At 47.7% G+C, this 20,411-nt stretch overlaps 2 protein-coding genes and 1 pseudogene across 2 annotated transcripts; 1 reads left to right on the top strand and 2 right to left on the bottom strand.

Annotated features, from left to right (window-relative positions):
• Positions 1 to 233: 233 nt before the first annotated feature.
• LOC144509025 (ferritin heavy chain-like) lies at positions 234 to 3,566 on the top strand. The gene is made up of 4 exons (XM_078237282.1): positions 234 to 744; positions 1,124 to 1,270; positions 1,381 to 1,506; positions 3,163 to 3,566. Exons 1-4 carry the CDS (start codon positions 643 to 645, stop codon positions 3,316 to 3,318), a joined length of 531 nt encoding a protein of 176 aa, XP_078093408.1. The 5' UTR covers positions 234 to 642; the 3' UTR covers positions 3,319 to 3,566.
• A 3,845-nt stretch (positions 3,567 to 7,411) lies between these two features.
• On the bottom strand, positions 7,412 to 7,591 carry LOC144509622 (U2 spliceosomal RNA; annotated as a pseudogene).
• A 941-nt stretch (positions 7,592 to 8,532) lies between these two features.
• Positions 8,533 to 19,621, bottom strand: LOC144509023 (ferritin heavy chain B-like). Its single transcript, XM_078237280.1, has 4 exons — positions 19,350 to 19,621; positions 12,336 to 12,482; positions 12,076 to 12,201; positions 8,533 to 8,988 (listed from the first exon to the last, which is right to left on the bottom strand). Exons 1-4 carry the CDS (start codon positions 19,584 to 19,586, stop codon positions 8,833 to 8,835), a joined length of 666 nt encoding a protein of 221 aa, XP_078093406.1. The 5' UTR covers positions 19,587 to 19,621; the 3' UTR covers positions 8,533 to 8,832.
• Positions 19,622 to 20,411: the final 790 nt, after the last annotated feature.

The following is a 20,411-nucleotide window of genomic DNA, read 5'->3' as shown; positions in this document are numbered from 1 at the left end:
TTTCCTCCAGGTGCTCCGGTTTCCTCCCATAACTCAACATAGCACTCAACTTACAAGATAATGGTTGGAATGCGAGTCTGCTCAGGTAGTCAAGTCTTTACAGGTGCAGACAATGTGAGTGGGAGAGAGGACAGTCAGTGAGATTTTGCAAGCCCAGGCAAGTCGTGGGGGGTTACAGATTATCTTGTAATTGAGTTTGTGTCTATATGTGCCCTGTTTGTGAAACAAATCCTGCACTCAGCTGATGAAGGAGCAGCACTCTGAAAGCTCATGCTACTGTTGGACTTTAACCTGGTGTTGTGAAACCCTGATGTGGAGATGCCGGTGTTGGACTGGGGTGGGCACAGTAAGAAGTCTCACAACACCAGGTTGAAGTCCAACAGGTTTATTTGGTAGTACAACATTGTAAGAGTTAACCAATTTGTGCTGACTCATCCATGAAAGGCGGTCCAAGGCTGGGGGCGGTGACTTGTTCAGCATATAAAAGGTGTTGGTGCGAGACTGGTTCAGAATCCGGGTAGTATTCTTGCTTCAACAGTGTTTGAACGGAATAGAACCCCCAGCTTCCTACTTCTAAGTTTTGAAAAAAAAAATCTTTTTTTTTTAACACTTGTTTTGTCAACTTGCTGATTTGGAAGAAGAATGGCTTTTCAAGTCCGCCAGAACTACCACCAGGAATGCGAAGCAGCAATTAATCGCCAGATCAACATGGAGCTGTACGCTTCCTATGTCTACATCTCCATGGTAAGGTTACAATTGCAGCTTGTTCTTGGGGCGGGAGGGAGAGAAATCTGAGTTGCGGAGGACACTAAGATGGTAAATTTCATCTCTTTGACTGGGAGAAAGGGGGGGTCAGGTCTTGCGAGAAATCCCCTTATCTTTTAGACACAAAGCCATTTCACCCAGACCTCCTGGTGCTTTTGCCTTTGTGAATAAAAGGGAGTGGTCCCTCTTCAAGTTTATTTTTAAAAACACTCTTAAGATCTAAGCTGGTAAACATCTCAATTCTAGGAAATAGTTTAATTCGTAGCAGATTCGAATTTCATAGCAGAATCTCAATGGTATTTGGAGGAATTTGTAAATTTTTTTTGGTTCTACTTTAATAACTCTCTCCCTCTCCCAGTATGCCTACTTCGACAGAGATGATGTCGCCCTGCAGAACTTTGCCAAGTTTTTCAAACACCAATCGCACGAGGAGAGGGAACATGCAGAAAAGTTGATGAAATTCCAAAACCAGCGCGGGGGCCGTGTTATCCTGCAGGACGTCTCGGTTAGTACAAAGGGGGTTGCCTTTCTCTCAATTATATGCTCTGTCTGTCTGTCTCTCTCTCTCTCAATTTGTGATCTAATCACTTTTTTGTTTTGGTCTCTTCCTTCTAGAAACCTGACCGGGATGAGTGGAGTAATGGTCTTGAAGCCATGAGATGCGCCCTTCATTTGGAGAAGACTGTGAATCAGTCCCTCCTGGAGCTGCACAAACTAGCTTCCGACAAGGTCGATGCACATGTACGTACCAGCCTCTTTGTTCTTCCCAAGGCCAGTTTTTCTCCTGCTCTTAAACTCTCTCCCCAGTTCAGTTAAGGCTATGTGGACTGCAGACTTTTATCTAACAAGTATTAATTATCATTTTGGACTGTAAAATATTGAGACAAAGGGACCGGCCTACTGTTTATTAGCCTTGCCATCTGACAGCAAGAATTTTCCTGTGGGAAGATAGATGGAATAGTCTATGAATCCTGAATATTTTTCATATTTTGCAAATGATTTGTTGCTGATCTGGTGGCAGTGGTTAGCACTGCCTCACAGTGCCACAGGGACCTGGGTTCAATTCTGGCCTTAGCTCACTGTGTGTGGATTTTGCACATTCTCCCCATGTCTGTGTGGGTTTCCTCCCACAGTCCAAAGATGTGCAGGTTGGGTGGATTGATTACCCATGAGCATCAGGCAGATGAGCAAGATAAATATGTAGGGGGATAGGGCCTGGGTGGGATTATGGTTGGTGTGGACTGGATGGGCTGAATGGCTTCTTGGTATTATATGATTCTATCTCAGTCACTTTGTTCACAATTTGGTGGCATGGTGGTTAGCACTGCTGCCTCACTGCTCCAGAGACCTGGATTCAATTCCCAGCTTGGGTCACTATCTGTGTGGAGTTTGCATGTTCTCCGTGTCTGCGTGGGTTTCCACCGACTCCCCAGGTTTCCTCCCATAGTCTGTAAGACATGCTAGTTAGGTGCATTGGTCATAGAATTCCGACAGTACAGAAGGAGGCCATTCAGCCCATGGAGTCTGCACTGACCACAATCCCACCCAGACCCTATTCCTGTAACCCCACACATTTACCCTGCTAATCCCCCTGATACTACGGTTAATTTAGCATAGCCACTCAACCTAACCCGCACATCTTTGGACTGTGGGAGGAAACCGGAGGAAACTCGCGCAGCCACAGGGAGAATGTGCAAACTCCACACAGACAGTGACCTGAGGCCAGAATTGAACCTGGGTCCCTAGCAATGAATTCATGCTAAATTGGTCACTGGTCATGCTAAAATCTCCCACACTGGACCCGAATAGGTGCCAGAGTGTGGCGACTAGGGGATTTTCACAGTAACTACTTTGCAGGGTTAATATAAGCCTACTTATGACTAATAAATAAACTTTACTTTTACTCTTCAATGGACTACCTAACCCCCAAGATAAACTAAACTAATTGTAATGTTAATTTACGATGGCCAAAGACTGATTAAATACTGCACTAGCTAAACAATAAGCATTTAATTTGAGGCAGTGGTTAGCACTGCTGCCTCCCAGTGCCAGGGATCTGGGATCCAATTCTGGCCCTGGGTAACTGTAGCTTGCATGTTCTGCCATGTCGGCATGGGTTTCCTCCCAGTCAAAGGTATGTAGGTTAGATGGATTAGCCATGTTGAATTTCCCCATAGTATCTGATGTGCAGGTTGGGTTGGCCACAAGTTGCTCCTTTCAGGGGATTGGCAGGGTAAAATGTCAAATTACAGGGATACTACCTGGGAAGGATTGTTATTGGAGTTGGTGCAGGCTTGATGGGCCAAATGGCCTCCTCTTGCACTCTAGAAATTCTGATTTTTTTTTTTCAAAATCATCAGTGCTAACAACCACTTTTTAAAAAAATTCTTGTTCTAGATGTGTGATTTTCTGGAAACTCACTACTTGGATGAGCAGGTTCAAGCCATCAAGAAGCTTGGCGACTTCATCACCAACCTGGTCCGTTTGGGTGCTCCCCAGAATGGCATGGCTGAATACCTGTTTGACAAGCACTCTCTGGAAGAGAGCAGTTAAACACCCACCTACAGATCAACCAGTGCCTATATTTCCACCAATTTCTCTACTATTGATGCTTTTCCTTGTTGTCAAGTGGCAGTTATTTGTCTACCATTTTTGAATTTGAGTCAGTTTTTGATGTTAACTTGATTGTGAATTAAGTTTATAAATGGAAAGGTTAAGATCATGTTCTGAAATGTAACCTTTTTTTCTATCAAATTGGCACAACTGGTTTAAGAAAATAAACATTGTTCAAGTGTTAAAAATGTGTTCCTTTCTTGTCGAAACATTGCAGTTACTTGTCAGAACTCTGGGAAGGAATCCTTAATTTCACATTCCAGGCTGATTCTCCCATGCACCACTGACACATGGGTGTAACTTTTTCATTTGAGCTTATAGGTGTCACGGAATATTAGGTGGTGCATGTTGTGATACTTCATGCATTAGAGAGTGGAAATGTTTATCAATTAGCCACTGACACCTATGCTGGCTCTCTAGCTAGACTCTCTATAGTATTATAGAGGGTCCCGGCCTAGTGCTATTATCACTGCATTATTAATCCACAGCTAATATTGTGGAGGCCTGAGTTTATGGAATCCTACAGTGCACAAGGAGGCAATTTGGCCCAGCAAATCTGCACTGACCACAAACCAACCCAGGCCCTATCCACATAACACATGCATTTACCCTAGCTAGTTGGTACAGTGGTTAGCATTGCTGCCTCACGGGACTGTGGTTTGATTCCCAGCCTGTGAGGCTTTTGCAAATTCTCCCCGTGTCTGCATAGGTTTCCTCCCACAGTCCAAAAATGTGTGGACTAGGTGATTGGCCATGCTAAATTGACCCCAGTGTCAGGGGATTAGTGGGGGTAAATATGTGGGGTTACGGGGATAGGGCCTGGATGGGATTGTTGTCAGTGCGGGCTTGATGGGCCAAATAGCCTTCTGCACTGTACAGTGGTTAGCACTGCTGTCTCACAGTAAGAAGTTTAACAACACCAGGTTAAAGTCCAACAGGTTTATTTGGTAGCAAAAGCCACACGCCAGGGACCCAGGTTCAATTCCTGGCTTGTGTCACTGTGGAGTTTACATGTTCTTCCTGTGTCTGTGTGGGTTTCCTCGGGGTGCTCTGGTTTCCTTCCACAGGTCTGAAAGATGTGCTGGTTAGGGTGCATTGGCCATGCTAAATTCTCCCTAAGTGTACCCGAACAGGCGCCAGAGTGTGGCGACTAGGGAAATTTCACAGTAACTTCATTGCAGTGTTAATGTAAGCCTTACTTGTGACTAACAAATTTTAAAGAAAGGATTCTATAGTTCCCCCTGACATTAAGGGGCAATTTAGCATAGCTAATCCACTGAACCTGCACATCTTTGGACTGGGAGGAAACCGGAGCAACGGGAGGAAACCCCACAGACACGGGGGGAATGCAAATTCGACACAGTGACCCAAGCCAGGAACCAAACCCTGGTGCTGTAAGGCAGCAGTGCTAATCATTGTGCCACTATGGCAGATGGTGGAATTTGAATTAAATAAAATCGGGAATTAAGCATAAATGATAACCCATTGTCAGGAAAAACCCATCTGATTCACTATTTAGGGAAGGAAATCTGCCATCCTTACCTGGTCTGGCCTATGTGTGAGTCCAGAGCCATAGCAATGTGGTTGACTTTTAACTGTCCTCAGGCAACTAGGGATGGGCAATAAATGCTGGCCAGCCAGCAATGCCCGTATCCCAAAAATGAATTGAAAAAAATAGACTGGCTACTCCTTCCCCAAGGAGTAAGTTCAGCACCAGTCAAAATAGTTTGTGGGTGGCACAGTGGTTAGCGCTGCTGCCTCACAGCGCCAGGGACCCAGCTTCGATTCCTGGCTTGGGTCACTGTCTGTGTGGAGTTTGCATGTTCTCCCTGTGTCTGCATGGGTTTCCTCGGGGGGGCATGGTGGCACAGTGGTTAGCACTGCTGCCTCACAGTACCAGAGATCTAGGTTCGATTCTGAGCTTGGGTCACTGTCTGTGCGGAGTTTGCACATTCTCCCCGTGTCTGCATGGATTTCCTCCGGGTGCTCTGGTTTCCTCCCTCAGTCCAAAGATGTGCTGGTTAGGTGCATTGACCATGCTAAGTTCTCCCTCACCGTTCCCTAACAGGCGCCGGAGTGTGGCGGGGATTTTCACAGTAACTTCATTGCAGTGTTAACGTAAGCCTTACTTGTGACTCTAATAAATAAACTTAAAAACTCCGGGTGCTCCGGTTTCCTCCCACAGTCCAAAGATGTGCGGGTTAGGTGGATTGGCCATGCTAAATTGCCCCTTAGTATCAGGGGAACTAGCTAGGGTAAATGCATGGGATTATGGGGATAGGGCTTGGGTGGGACTGTGGTTGGTACAGACTCAATGGGCTGAATGGCCTCCTGTATTGTAGGATTCTATGAGCCTTGCCATTTCCCTAACAACATTTTCTTCAAGGGCCATGGATGTCACAGGCTAGGACTACATTTGTAACCCCATCTTTAATTGCTCTTGTACTGTCGTGGCTGAGAGTCAACCACATTGACGTGGGTCTGGAGTCACGAGTAGGGCAGACTGGATAAGGATGGCAACTTCCTTTGGTAAAAGGTGTTGGCAAACTGGATGGTTTTTTCACAATTGAACCAGTGTTCCCGAGCATGAGGCTTCGTCTCTGGATTACTAGTCTCGTGACATTACCACTACCGCTGTGTATTCATGGATCTCTTGTGCAAATGAGCTTGCCCAAAGATGGTGGTCAAAGGTTGGTTACTAATCAAATGGGGTTCAGTTACATTTCACCAAAATTGCGCAGCATGAAGCCTATTACAATGGCACAGTGGTTAGCACTGCTGCCTCACAGCGCCAGGAACCCAGGTTCAATTCCCGGCTTGGGTCACTGTCTGTGTGGAGTTTGCACGTTCTTGCTGCGTGGGTTTCCTCCGGGTGCTCTGGTTTCCTCCCAGTCTGAAAGATGTGCTGGTTGGGGTGCATTGACCGTGCTAAATTCTCCCTCAGTGTACCCGAACAGGCGCCGAAGTGGTGGCGACTAGGGGATTTTCACAGTAACTTCATTGCAGTGTTAATGTAAGCCTAATTGTGACACTAATAAGTACACTTTAAACTTTAAAACTTCACACGCATGCCGAGATATAATGTTCAAATTTACAAATTTGAACGAATGGGCACTTAATACAGCTCTGACGAAGGGTCATCCAGACTTGAAATGTTGGCTCTATTCTGTCTCCACAGGTGCTATCAGACTTGCTGAGATTTTCCAGCATTTTCTGTTTTTGTGTGGGCACTTAATACAGTTTGGGTATTACTGGTGTAACCTAATTGCTCCTGGGTGACTTTCTTTAATGTTGAACTCTTGCTTTTCAAACCTGTGTGCTGGAATTTTACCGCCACGCCCACCCCACGGCTCACAGAACGGTATTCTCCGCTGGCCTCGGGTGGGATTTTACAAGCCTCGCCCGAGGTCGTAAAATATCGGTCATGATCACCACTTATTAGTTGTAGCCCAATCTGGAGGTAACTCTTGTCTGACGCTCCCAGTGCAGTTTTGAGGGAATGCTGCACTTTCCACACAGCTGTTTTGCATTTCAAATCTCTCAAGTCAGTTTGAGAAAATCTATGGTATCATTGGGAGAAGGGTGGTTGAATTCTCCAGTTGTCTTGGTCAATTCATCCCTCAGCCAGCTGGAGACTGTGTTAGAATCCGGTCACGGCAGATGGTGGAATTTCAATTCTATAAAAATATCTGGAGTTAAGGAGCTACTGATGACCCATTGTTGATTGTCAGAAAAACCCATCTGGTTCACTCGTGTCCTTTAGGGAAGGAAATCTACCCTCCTTTCCTGGTCTCCATGATGTGGAGTTGCCGACGTTGGACAGGGGTAGGCACAGTAAGTAGTCTTACAACACCAGGTTAAAGTCCAACAGGTGTTTTTTATTTTTTTTTATACTTTTCCAATTCAATCAAATCAAATCCAATTCAGAGTCTCAACAAGTTGAGACATTTCAGATCCAGGCTGACAAAGACAGGGCGGGAGACCAAAACCACCCTGTCCTGGGCCTGATCTACATGAGTCAAGCTGATTGGAGAAGGGGGAGGATCCTCCTCCAAGACTTGAGCTCATTTGCATCTTAGCCAAAAGGCCGAGATGCCGCTTTTAAAAATTGCTTCATATGAAACACATGAAGCCTCAGTGTAACCTAATGACCTCAACCAAGTGCAGGCGATCCATACTACACTTGATCTTAGCCAAAAGGCCGAGAAGCGATTTGGTAGCACGAGCTTTCGGAGCGCCACTCCTTCATCAGGTGAGCTACTCATCTCTCCATATTGTAGCTTAGTTCACCAACTGGATCCACCCACAGTGCTGTTAGGGAGGGAGCTCCAGGGTTTTGATCCAGTGGAGGAACGGCGATATATTTCCAAGTTGGCTGTGAAAGATTTTTATACAAGCGTAGGTCATTTGAGTTGTCATGGCAGACATCTTTTTTAAAAATTCATTCATGGGACATGGGTATCGCTGGCTGGCCAGCAGTTATTACCCCATCCCGAGTTGCCCGAGGGCAGTTGAGAGTCAACCACATTGCTGTGGCTCTGGAGTCACATGTAGGCCAGACCAGGTAAGGACGGCAGATTTCCTTCCCTGAAGGACATTAGTGAACCAGATGAGTTTTTCCGACAATGGGTCACCTGTAGATTCTTAATTCCAGATTTTTTTATTGAATTCAAATTCCACCATCTGCCGTGGCGGGATTCGAACCCGGGTCCCCAGAGCATTAGCTGAGTTTCTGGATGATTAATAGTCTAGCCATAATACCACTAGGCCATCGCCTCCCGCTCTTGTTCCTTTAAGAATTCTGGAGTACATTGTTAGGTGTGAGACAGAGCCATAATCGATCAGGAAGGTTTCCAGTTCAGTTTTACGTCGGGCAAGTTGTCTGAAGTGCATCAATAGAGGACAAGGATGGACCCAGGAATCCTGAAGCTTCTGTGGGAAAGCTGGCATCCCTGTTTGGGTCGAGAAGTGACAGGCAGGAGAAGACATGCAGGGTCACCAAAAAGGCTGGTCATTTGGCCAAATTCCAGGAAAGCTAGCTACCCACACAAGCACCTTTTAGGAGATCATACGTGGCTGGTGCGACATTCGCTATGTGAAAAGGGGACCCTAGTCTTTCCCTGTGGATCCGAACAACATTAAGAGGCAAAACAGTAAAGGTTTAACAACTTTTATTTGGGAACAGATTGCAAAGTTGTTCTTTCTGGAACTTTTGTCCGGTGGATTACTGTTGCCAGATGGGAACACTTTAATGCCACATTGCAATTACCGCAACCATTTTGGTAACAAGAGTGTGGTAAACGTAACATACGGGGCAGCAAGATCGACGGCCCGGCTGAACAATGGAACCCTCTCTGGCCAATGATGAGCTTGCAGAAAAAACTAGGGAAGGCAGACCTAACAAGACACCAGCCGGACTCTAACGAGTCAAGGTTGGCCCAATGTTACCCATCCTTAACTGCTCTCCCCCAGGGTGTGCTTATCAAACAGGTACTCCCCCATGCCATTCTCAGGGGCTCCCAGTCTCTTCAGGTTGGTGATGTGATCTCCAAACATCTTGATGGCCTCAATTTGCTCATTCAGGTAGTTCGATTCCAGGAATTCGCATAGCTGGAACAGAAAGAAAATGCGGTCTCTCCATACTGTAGCTCAGTTCATCAACTGGACCCACCTCAGTTTACTATTACCAGACCCTGCTGATGGGTTTAGTGTTACCAGCCCCAATTCTTTTACATTGTCCAGTTGATTAACAAAACACATTTCAAGGTCAAAATTGTTCATAACTAGTTAGATATTACCAGATCCTGACTCTTGAGTGTCCCAATACAAAAAAAAAGCCATCCCTTAGAGATCTTTACTCTCCTCCAACTCTGGCGAACCCTGATTTCATCATTCCAACACTGGTAACGGCACGGTGGCACAGTGGTTAGCACTGCTGCCTCACAGCGCCAGGACCCGGGTTCAATTCCAGCCTCGGGTGACTGTCTGCGTGGAGTTTGCACATTCTCCCCATGTCTGCGTGGGTTTCCTCTGGGTGCTCCGGTTTCCTCCCACAGTCCAAAGATAAAGGTTTATTCATTAGTCACAAGTAAGGCTTACATTAACACTGCAATGAAGTTACTGTGAAATTCCCGTAGTCGCCACACTCTGGCACCTGTTCGGGTAACACTGAGGGAGAATTTAGCATGGCCAATGCACCTAACCAGCACGTCTTTCGGACTGTGGGAGGAAACCGGAGTACCCGGAGGAAACCCACGCAGACACAGGGAGAACGTGCAAACTCCACACAGACAGTGACCCAAGCTGGGAATTGAACCCTGGTCCCTGGCACTGTGAGGCAGCAGTGCTAACCATTGTGCCACCTGTTGTGCAGGTTAAGATGGACTGGCCATGCTAAATTGCCCCTTAGTGTCAGAGGGACTAGCATGGTAAAAATGCGGGGTTATGTGGGTTGGGCCTGGGTGGGATTGTGGTCGATGCAGGCTAAATGGCCTCCTTCTGCACTATAAGGATTCTATGATTCTATGTTTAAATCCTCCAGCTGCCATGGTGGGATTTGAACCCAAGCTCCCAGAAATTAGCCTGGGCTTCTGGAGTACTAGTCAGGTGACATTATTACGCCCCACCATCTCCCCTTCATGAGGCTTGGTGTCAGACTTTGTCAGAAAATGCCCTGGGACATTGTGTTATGCTCAAAGAGCTATATATAAATGGAAGCTTTCTAATGGCTACCAATTAATTGAAGGTATTTGGATTTATGACATTTGCTGCCCCGTGTTAAATGCAGTTTAAGTGTATTTATTAGTGTCACAAGTAGGCCTACATTAACACCGCAATGAAGTTACTGTGAAAATCCCTTAGTCGCCACACTCAGGGTACACTGAGGGAGAATTTAGCACGGCCGATGCATCCTAACCAGCACGTCTTTCAGACTGTGGGAGGAAACTGGAGAACCCAGAGGAAACCCCTGCAGACACGGGGAGAACGTGCAGACTCCGCACAGACAGTGACCCAAGCCGGGAATCAAACCCAGGTCCCTGGTGCTGTGAGGTAGCAGTGCTAACCACTGTGCCACCGTGCCACCGCTTTCTTCCAATAAAGGACATTAGTGAACCAGATGGGTTTTTCCAATAATCGACAATGGTTTCACGGTAATCAGTAGACTCTTAATCCCAGATAATTTTTTTATTGAATTAAAATTCCACCAACTGCCGTGGCGGGATTCGAACCCGGATCCCCAGAACATTAGCTGAGTTTCTGGATTAATAGTCTAGCGATAATACCACTCGGCCATCGCCTCCCACGTACATCCGGCTTTTAAAGCTGCAGGGATGTAACTGTGTGGGGGTTCTGTGTCAGGGTGGAACTTCTCTCCATATTTTACTCAGTCAATGATGCGGGGGGGATTGTACACACTCCCCTTCCCGATTCTCATTCCTGACCAGAGATCACGGGGACATTCTCATAATCTTTACCTACCCAAGAAGAGCAAAACGTGGCAGAGTCATAAAGTCCGCACTTTGTTCGATTCCCTCCTTCTGCCTTCAATCAGAAACTGCCTGGCGGAGAAGGAAGCTTTTCCATCGATCACGTCTGTGCTGCCTCTGTGACAGAGTTATCTAACTCATCCCACTCCCCTTACTCATTCCCCACAGTCCTTCAAACTTTACCTTTTCAAGCATTTATCCAATTCCCTTTGGGAAATTACCACTGGAGTTTCTTCCACTGCTCTTTCAGACAGCTGATTGAATCACTGAATCCCTACAGAAGGAGGCCATTCGGCCCTTTGAGCCTGCACTGACTTTTCATACAGCGTCCCACCCAGGCCCTATCCCTATTACTCCACATATTCATCCCTAATCACATCTTATACATCTTTGGACACTAAGGGGCAATTTAGCATGACCAATCCACCTAACCAGCAAATCTTTGGACACTAGGGCAATTTAGCATGGCCAATCCAGCTAAACTGCACACCTTTGGACACTAAGGGGCAATTTAGTATGGCCAATCCACCTAACCTGCATATCTTTGGACACTAAGGGGCAATTTAGCAAGGCCAATCCACCTAACCTGCACATCTTTGGACACTAAGGGGCAATTTAGTATGGCCAATCCACGTAACCCGCACATATTACGGCACTAAGGGGCAATTTAGCATGGCCAATCCACCTAACCTGCACATCTTTGGACACTAAGGGGCAATTTAGCATGGCCAATCCACCTAACCTGCACGTCTTTGGACACTAGTTAATTTAGTATGGCCAATCCACCTAACCTGCACATTTTTGGACTGTGGGAGGAAACCGGAGCAGCTGGAGGAAACCCACGCAGACACGGGGAGAATGTGCAAACTCCACACCGACAGTGAACCAAGCTGGGAATCAAATCCAGGTCCCTGGTGTTGTGAGGCAGCAGTGCTAACCACTGTGCCACCCGTACCGCTCTGAGAAGCTGATGTGATTCCAAATCATGACAACTCACTTCCCTAAATTTAATCTTTAATCTTCATCTATCTCTCGGCTTCTGTTGCTAATGATCTTAAATCTGTGTCACGCCAGCCCTCCTGACAGTGGAAACAGTTTCTCCTCATTTCCTCTTGCCATCATTTTGAACGTATCGATCCTGTCTACGCAGAAACATTTCTGCTCTAAGGTGGATAGATTTATACACGTAATTCAGGGTGGCAGGACTCACATTAGGATCGCCGTGCTCGGAGGCCAGTTTGTGCAGGTCCAGGAGACACTGATTCACCTCTTTCTCCAACTGCAGAGCCTCTTCCATAGCTTCCAATCCGTTGCCCCATTCGTCCCGATCCGGCTTCTAGAAATAAAGACAGCAGGCTCAGTGGGGGCGGGGGGGGGGAGGGGGAGCATTTATTAATGTGGGGGGGACAAGGGGAGAAGTGGGTCAGAAGGGAAAGAAAAGAAGGAGGGAGAGCTCTCCCTTGCGCTAACCTTGATATCCTTCAGGATGATGCGGCCCCCTCGCTGATTCTGAAACTTCATCAGCTTGGCTGCATGCTCCTGCTCCTCAAACGACTGCTCCAGGTAAAACTTGGCAAAATTCCTCAAAGCAACATCATCCCGGTCGAAGTAGTAAGACTGAAAACAGAGAAGAAGAGCGAGTGGCGGCAGGATACAGAGCACCCTCACTACCCAAGGTGTGCCCCACCCCCGCACAGACATATCCCACCCTTCTGTCACCATTGCTGTCGCCTACCGTTCACTACCTAACACAACTGAGAACACCACGGGGACCTCGGCCCATCAATATGCCAGCCCACAATATAGGGAGGTGGTTAGTACTGCTGCCTCACAGCGCCAGGGACCCGGGTTCGATTCCCGGCTTGGGTCGCTGTCTGTGCGGAGTCTGCACGTTCTCCCCGTGTCTGCCTGGGTTTCCTCCGGGTGCTCTGGTTTCTTCCCACAGTCCCAGGATGTGCAGGTTAGGCTGACTGGCTGTGTTAAAATTGCCCCTTAGTGTCAGGGGGGATTAGCGGGGTTAATACATGGGGCTATGAGGATAGGGTCTGGGTGGGATTGTTGTCGATGCAGGCTCAATGGGCCGAATGGCCTCCTTCTGCACTGTAGGGATTCGATGGATTCTATCTGCTTCGGCCCCAAGACCTGCAGTTCCCTCCTAAACCTCTCCTCCTTTCAGATGCTCCTTAAAATTGCTTTAATTAATTATTTTGCAGGCTGTGGGCTGCAATTTAGCACGGCCAATCCACCTAACCTGCACATCTTTGGGCACTAAGGGGCAACTTAGCATGGCCAATCCCCCCAACCTGCACATCTTTGGACACGAAGGGGCAATTTAGCACGGCCAATCTCCCTAACCTGCACATCTTTGGACTGTGGGGGGAAACCGGAGGACCCAGAGGAAACCCACGCAGACTCGGGGACAACGTGCAAGCTCCCCACAGTCACCAAAGGCCGGAATTGAACCCGGGTCCCTGATGCTGTGTGGCAGCAGTGCTAAGTACTGTTGATGTAATAAAATGAAGTAATCTGCCTTGCAATAAAGGGCAACATTACATTCGCCGCCTTCATGACTTGCTGATTCTTGTATAAGGCCAACCAGATCCCTGTGTATTATAGCAATCTGCAGTCTCGCACTTTTTAAATAAGTTTGCTTTTTTGTTCTTGCTGCCAAAGTGGACAAACTCGTATCTTCCTACATTATACTTCATCTGCCAATTTCTTGCCCACTCACTTAACCTGTCGAAACTCTTTTCTGGATTGTACCATCCTCACATCTGGCATTCTGACTCATCTTTCTATCAATGGCAAATCTGGCTACAATACAGTCTGACCCCCTCATCCAAGTCACCGGTGTACGAAGTTTTATTTATTTATTAGTCACAAGTCAGGCTTACATTAACACTCAATTAAGTTATTGTAAAAATCCGCTAGTCGCCACACTCTGGCGCCTGTTTGGGTACACTGAGGGAGAACTTAGCACGGCCAATGAACCCTAACCAGCACGTCTTTCAGACCGTGGAAGGAAAGCAGAGCGCCCGGAGGAAACCCACGCAGACACGGGGAGGACGTGCAGACTCCGCACAGACGGTGACACAAGCCAGGAATCGAACCCAGGTCCCTGGCGCTGTGAGGTAGCAGTGCTAACCACCGTGCCACCATGAGTAAATAGTTCAGGGTCCTGTGGTGCTCCAGTAATTAACAGTTTGCTAACCTGAAAGTGAGCAGTTTATCCCGACTTCCTGTTTCTTGTTCGCTAGTCAATCCTCTAATCCGTACTAACATATCACCCCAACACCATGAGTTCTTATCCAGTCCAGTAACTTTTTATGTGGCACCATATCAAATGTCTTTTGGAAATCCAAATACATTACATTTACAGGTCCCCCTTTATCCACCCTGCTTGTTACATCCTCAAAGAACTCTTAATTAATTTGTCAAATACATTTTCCCTTCCACAAAACCAAACTGACCCTGCCTGACTGTATTACTATTTTCCTAAATGTCTGTTGTCTCGATAATGGATTCCAGCATATTCCCAATGACAGATGTTAGAATATAGTCCCCACCAAATCTACACCCCAACCCTTTCCAACATCATAAAACCCATCACATTTTTACCTCTCTTCAGTTCTGAAGAAGTCCTACAGGCTTGAAACATTAACTCTCTTTCTCTCTCTCTACAGATGCTGCCAGAACTGCTGAGATTTTCCTCCGACATTTCCTGTTTTTATTTCAGACTTGCAGCATTAGTGATATTTTGATTTTATTATACTGCTTTCTGTCTCCCTCCCTTCTAGAATACTGTGGTTGCATCTGTGATTTTCTAATCCACTGGCTGCTTTCCAGAATCTATGGAATTTTAGAAGGTTACAACGAATGCACCTATTGTCTACACAGCCATTTCTTTCAGAAAGCTAGGGGTATGGTGATCAAGCAGAGGGCTGACTGGATTGTTCTGCAGAGAATGGGCCGAATGGCCTCCTCCTGTGCCTTACACGGCTCAATGCTAGCCAGGCGATGTATCCAACTTTTAGTCCCATTAGCTTTCCCAGTACTTTGGCACGGTGGTTAGCACTGCTGCCTCACAGCGCCAGGGACCCGGGTTTGATTCCCAGCTTGGGTCACTGTCTGTGCGGAGTCTGCATGTTTTCCTTGTGTCTGCGTGGGTTTCCTCCGGGTGCTCTGGTTTCCTCCCACAGTCCGAAAGACGTGCTGGTTAGGTGCATTGGCAGTGCTAAATTCTCCCTCAGTGTTACCCGAACAGGCGCCGGAGTGTGGCGACTGGGGGATTTTCACAGTATCTTCATTACAGTGCTAATGTATACCTACTTGTGACACTAATAAATAAATAAAAAATTAGGTACTGATCGTGACTGTTTTAAGTTCCTCCCTCCCACTTGCGTCTTGATCAACTGTTCATGGTATGCTTAATGCAGATAGTTAGAAAATACTTGTTCAAAATCTGTCATTTCCTTGTTCCAATTATTAATTCCCAGTCTCATCCTCTAGGGGGCCAATGCTTACTTTAGCTACTCTCTTCCTTTTCATATACTTGTAGAAACTATAATTGTCTGCTTTTATATTTCTTGCTAATTTCTCTCACATTCCAATTTTTCTATTATTTTTCTAACCTTCCTTCACCGGCTTCTAAAATCTTCCCAATCTCCTGTTCCACAACTAATCTTTGCAGCACGTTATCTCTCAACTTGATATCACTGTTAACTTCCTTCCACAAATACTGCATCCTTCTCCGAGCGTCTTTCTTTCTCAATGGAATACACCTTCATTAAGAGTCATGAAATATCTCCTTAAATGTCTGCCACTGCTATGCTACTGTCTAACCTTTTCTTCTGCCATTTCACTTTAGCCAACTCTGTCCGTACGGCCTTGTATCAGTCTTTATTTAAATTTCAGACACAAATTTCTCACCCTCAAACTGAACGGGATATTCTATCATGTTATGATCGCTCTTGCTTAGAGGATTCTTTACAATGAGGTCATTAATTAGTCCAGCCTAATTACACATCACTAATCTAAAATAGCCTGTTCTCTGGTTGGTTCCAGAACATATTGTTCGAAGAAACTGTCCCAATTACACTCTATGACCTCATCCTTCAGCCTACTAGGGTGGCAAGGTGGCACAGTGGGTTAGCGCTGCTGCCTCACAGCGCCAGGGATCCAGGTTCGATTCCCAGCTTGGGTCACTGTCTGTGTGGAGTCTGCACATTCTCCCCGTGTCTGCGTGGGTTTCCTTCGGGTGCTCCGGTTTCCTCCCACAGTCCAAAGATGTGCTGGTTGGCCGTGCTAAATTCTCCCTCAGTGTACCCGAACAGGCGCCGGAGTGTGGCGACTTAGGAGATTTTCACAGTAACTTCATTGCAGTGTTAATGTAAGACGACTTGTGATACTAATAAATATACTTTTGCCAATTTGAGGCGTCCAATCTTTATGAAGATTAAAATCTCCCACCACTATTCATAGAATCCCTACAGTGCAGAAGGCTATTCAGCCCATCGAGCCTGCACCGACAACAATCCCACCCAGTCCCTATCCCCGTAATCCCACATATTTACCCTAATAATCTCCCTGACACTGAGGGGCAATTTACTAAGCTCGATCAACCTAACCCACACACCTTTGGACTACCTTTGCTTACATTATGTCTTGATTTAAGCTCTGTACTATGTCTTGTAGCTACTATTATGGGACTTGTAAACAACTCAAAAGAATAAAGAAAAGTACAGCACAGGATCTGGCCCTTCGGCCCTCCAAATCCATGCTGATCATGACGCCGTAGCTAAGTTTTTTAAAAAAACCTTCTGCCCTTACTCGGTCCGTATCCCTCCACTCCCTCCCTATTCGTGCACCCATTCAGATGCCTCTTAAATGTTGCTAATGTGCCTGCTTCCACCACCTCCTCTGGCAGCGCGTTCCAGGCACCCATTGCTCTCTGTGTGAAAAACTCCCCCCACGCCCGCACGCCCGCAACTTATTTCTTTGGCTATTTCTTATCTCTACCCAAACTGATTCTATATTTTTGGGATTGTGGGGGAACTCTCTGGAATTGTGTGCTGGGATTGGGAGTGAATATGTTTGGTTCCTCTGCTGGTGCTGTGAGGGGGACGTGCTACATTGTACGTGATCAAAGTAGATTTCTGAGGGGGTAGGATGGCATATCCCGGTCTCTCCACTGAGATTGAAGATAAATTCTAGATTGAATGGGATGTGCTGGCTGGTATTACTCTAGAGAGCGAGGATATACTGGGATTCACTGCTGGGATGTGTTGGGTTGTAATGGGATGTTCTAGATTTGTGCTATACAGTAAGAGTGGGCTGGAATTCCCTGCTGGGATATGATTGAATTCTACTGCTGGGGGTGCACTACGCTGTACGGGATGGGCTGGTTTTTCTCCTGCAATTGTGATAGATTTACTGCTAGGATGTGCTGGTTTACCCGTTGGGATTTGCCACCTGGGATGTGTTGGTGTCTGTTGGATTCTGTCCTTGGATCTGTTTTCCCTGCTGGGATTCTCTCCTGGAATGTATTAAACAGTGAGGATCTGCTGCGATTCCATCCTGAGATATGTTGGGTTAAATGGGATCTGCTGGATTTTCTCCTCACATCATTGGGATTGCCTCCTGGCATATCCTGGATTGAATGGAATGTTCTGGTATTCCCTCCTGGGATGTCCAGGATTGGGATTCTCTGGGATTCCCTGTTAGGATGTGCTGGACTCTCTGGGATGTGGATTCTGAGCTGGGATTCTCTGTTGGTGCTCCCTGGGATTGGGATTCTCTGTTGGGATTCTCTGGGATGAGGATTCCCTGTTGGGTTGTGCTGGGATTCTCTAGGATTCCCTGTTGGGATTCTCTGGGGTGTGGATTCCCTGTTGAGATGTGCTAGAAGTCGCCATTGGGTTTTCCTGGGTTTCTTTGGGATTCCCTGTTGGGATTCTCTGGGATGTGGATTCTAAGATGGGATGTGCTGGGATTCCCTGTTGGGATGTGGATTCTCTGGGATTCCCTTTTGGAATGTGCTGGGAGTCTCTGGGATTCCCTGCTGGGATGTGCTGGATTCTTTGGGATTCCCTGCTGGGATGTGCTGGGATTGGGATTCTCTGGGATTGGGATTCCCTGGGATTCCCTGTTGGGATGTGCTGGGATTGGGATTCTCTAGGATTGGGAGTCTCTGGGATTCCCTGTTGGGATGTGCTGGGATTGGGATTCTCTGGGATTGGGATTCCCTGGGATTCCCTGTTGGGATGTGCTGGGATTGGGATTCTCTAGGATTGGGAGTCTCTGGGATTGGGATTCTCTGGGATTGGGATTCTCTGGGATTGGGAGTCTCTGGGATTGGGATTCTCTGGGATTGGGAGTCTCTGGGATTGGGATTCTCTAGGATTGGGAGTATCTGGGATTGGGATTCTCTGGGATTGGGATTCTCTGGGATTGGGAGTCTCTGGGATTGGGATTCTCTAGGATTGGGAGTCTCTGGGATTGGGATTCTCTGGGATTGGGATTCTCTGGGATTGGGATTCTCTAGGATTGGGATTCTCTGGGATTGGGATTCTCTGGGATTGGGATTCTCTGGGATTGGGAGTCTCTGGGATTGGGATTCTCTGGGATTGGGATTCTCTGGGATTGGGAGTCTCTGGGATTGGGATTCTCTAGGATTGGGAGTCTCTGGGATTGGGATTCTCTGGGATTGGGATTCCCTGTTGGGATGTGCTGGCATTGGGATTCTCTGGGATTGGGATTCTCTGGGATTCCCTGTTGGGATGTGCTGGGATTGGGATTCTCTGGGATTGGGATTCCCTGGGATTCCCTGTTGGGATGTGCTGGGACTGGGATTCTCTAGGATTGGGAGTCTCTGGGATTGGGATTCTCTGGGATTGGGATTCTCTGGGATTGGGAGTCTCTGGGATTGGGATTCTCTGGGATTGGGAGTCTCTGGGATTGGGATTCTCTAGGATTGGGAGTCTCTGGGATTGGGATTCTCTGGGATTGGGAGTCTCTGGGATTGGGATTCTCTAGGATTGGGAGTCTCTGGGATTGGGATTCTCTGGGATTGGGAGTCTCTGGGATTGGGATTCTCTAGGATTGGGAGTCTCTGGGATTGGGATTCTCTAGGATTGGGAGTCTCTGGGATTGGGATTCTCTAGGATTGGGAGTCTCTGGGATTGGGATTCTCTGGGATTGGGAGTCTCTGGGATAGGGAGTCTCTGGGATTGGGAGTCTCTGGGATTGGGAGTCTCTGGGATTGGGATTCTCTGGGATTGGGATTCTCTGGGATTGGGAGTCTCTGGGATAGGGAGTCTCTGGGATTGGGAGTCTCTGGGATAGGGAGTCTCTGGGATTGGGAGTCTCTGGGATTGGGATTCTCTGGGATTGGGATTCTCTGGGATTGGGATTCTCTGGGATTGGGATTCTCTGGGATTGGGATTCTCTGGGATTGGGAGTCTCTGGGCTGTGTCAGGCTCTCACCATGGACAGGTAGACATAGCTTGCAGACAGCTCCTGGTTGATCTGCCGGTTGATGCCCTCCTCACACTCCCGCGGGTAGTTCAGGTAGCTCTGGCTGCCCCCGTGGTGCTGGGAGCGGCTGCGGATGAGTGTCGGGGCCCGGGCGGGGGGCCGGGCCGGAGGCCGGGCTAGGGGCAAGCGGCGGACTGGCTGCAAGCCCAGCACCAGGCCGCCCAAGATGCGCCAGCGGCTGCCCATGGGAGCGCGCACAGGCCGCGGGAGCGTGCCCGACGCCTGCCCCTGACAGGCCGCGCGCCGCCGGATCCGCGGCCGCTGATTGGCCAACGGCGGGCCTGGCCACCGCCATATTGGAAAGGGTAGCGGCCGCCATGTTGAGAGTGACGCGCGTGCTTCGACCGTCGAGCATCGTCCGCCATTTTGAGTGGTCTCACGGCGAGTCCCCGCTTGTCAGCCATGTTGGGTGTGGCAGTGGCACATAGCAGTTATCAATGGACTAGCAATCCAGAGACCCAGACTGATGCTCTGGGGAGCTGGGTTCGAATCCCACCGCGGCAGATGGTTAAATTTGAATTCAATATAAATCTGGAATTAAAAAATCTAAAGATGATCATTGTCAATGGGATGGGCAATAAATGCTATGATGTGGAGTTGCCGGCATTGGACTGGGGTGGGCACAGTTAGAAGTCTCACAACACCAGATTAAAGTCCAACAGGTTTATTTGGCAGCACAAGCTTTCGGAGTCTCAGGCTCCTTCTTCAAGTGAGTGAGGAGTTCTGTTCACTGTCACAGTGACCACGACACGCCACAGCAATCACTGCAAGACGTGCCGGATTATCGACACGGATGCCATCATCTCACGTGAGAACCCCATCCACCAGGTACGCGGTACCTACTCTTGCAACTTGGCCAACGTTGTCTACCTGATACTCTGCAGGAAAGGATGTTCCGAGGCATGGTACATTGGGGAGACCATGCAGACGCTACGACAACGGGTGAATGAACACCGCTCGACAATCACCAGGCAGGAGTGTTCCCTTCCTGTCGGGGAACACTTCAGCAGT

This window comes from Mustelus asterias, chromosome 21, assembly GCF_964213995.1.
Source record: "Mustelus asterias chromosome 21, sMusAst1.hap1.1, whole genome shotgun sequence".
Taxonomy (NCBI): Eukaryota; Metazoa; Chordata; class Chondrichthyes; order Carcharhiniformes; family Triakidae; genus Mustelus; species Mustelus asterias.
This window is presented reverse-complemented; position numbering and strand designations above follow the sequence as displayed.

What these genes read in the sequence shown, in the direction of transcription:
- LOC144509023 (XM_078237280.1), bottom strand. Translation starts at nt 19,586, where the DNA reads ATGGGCAGCCGCTGGCGCATCTTGGGCGGCCTGGTGCTGGGCTTGCAG. An exon ending in TCATCCTGAAGGATATCAAG is followed by an intron (nt 12,202 to 12,335) that starts GTTAGCGCAAGG and finishes CTTTATTTCTAG; the next exon opens with AAGCCGGATCGGGACGAATG. An exon ending in CCGAGCACGGCGATCCTAAT is followed by an intron (nt 8,989 to 12,075) that starts GTGAGTCCTGCC and finishes TTTCTGTTCCAG; the next exon opens with CTATGCGAATTCCTGGAATC.
- LOC144509025 (XM_078237282.1), top strand. Translation starts at nt 643, where the DNA reads ATGGCTTTTCAAGTCCGCCAGAACTACCACCAGGAATGCGAAGCAGCA. An exon ending in CCTATGTCTACATCTCCATG is followed by an intron (nt 745 to 1,123) that starts GTAAGGTTACAA and finishes TCCCTCTCCCAG; the next exon opens with TATGCCTACTTCGACAGAGA. An exon ending in CCGACAAGGTCGATGCACAT is followed by an intron (nt 1,507 to 3,162) that starts GTACGTACCAGC and finishes TTCTTGTTCTAG; the next exon opens with ATGTGTGATTTTCTGGAAAC.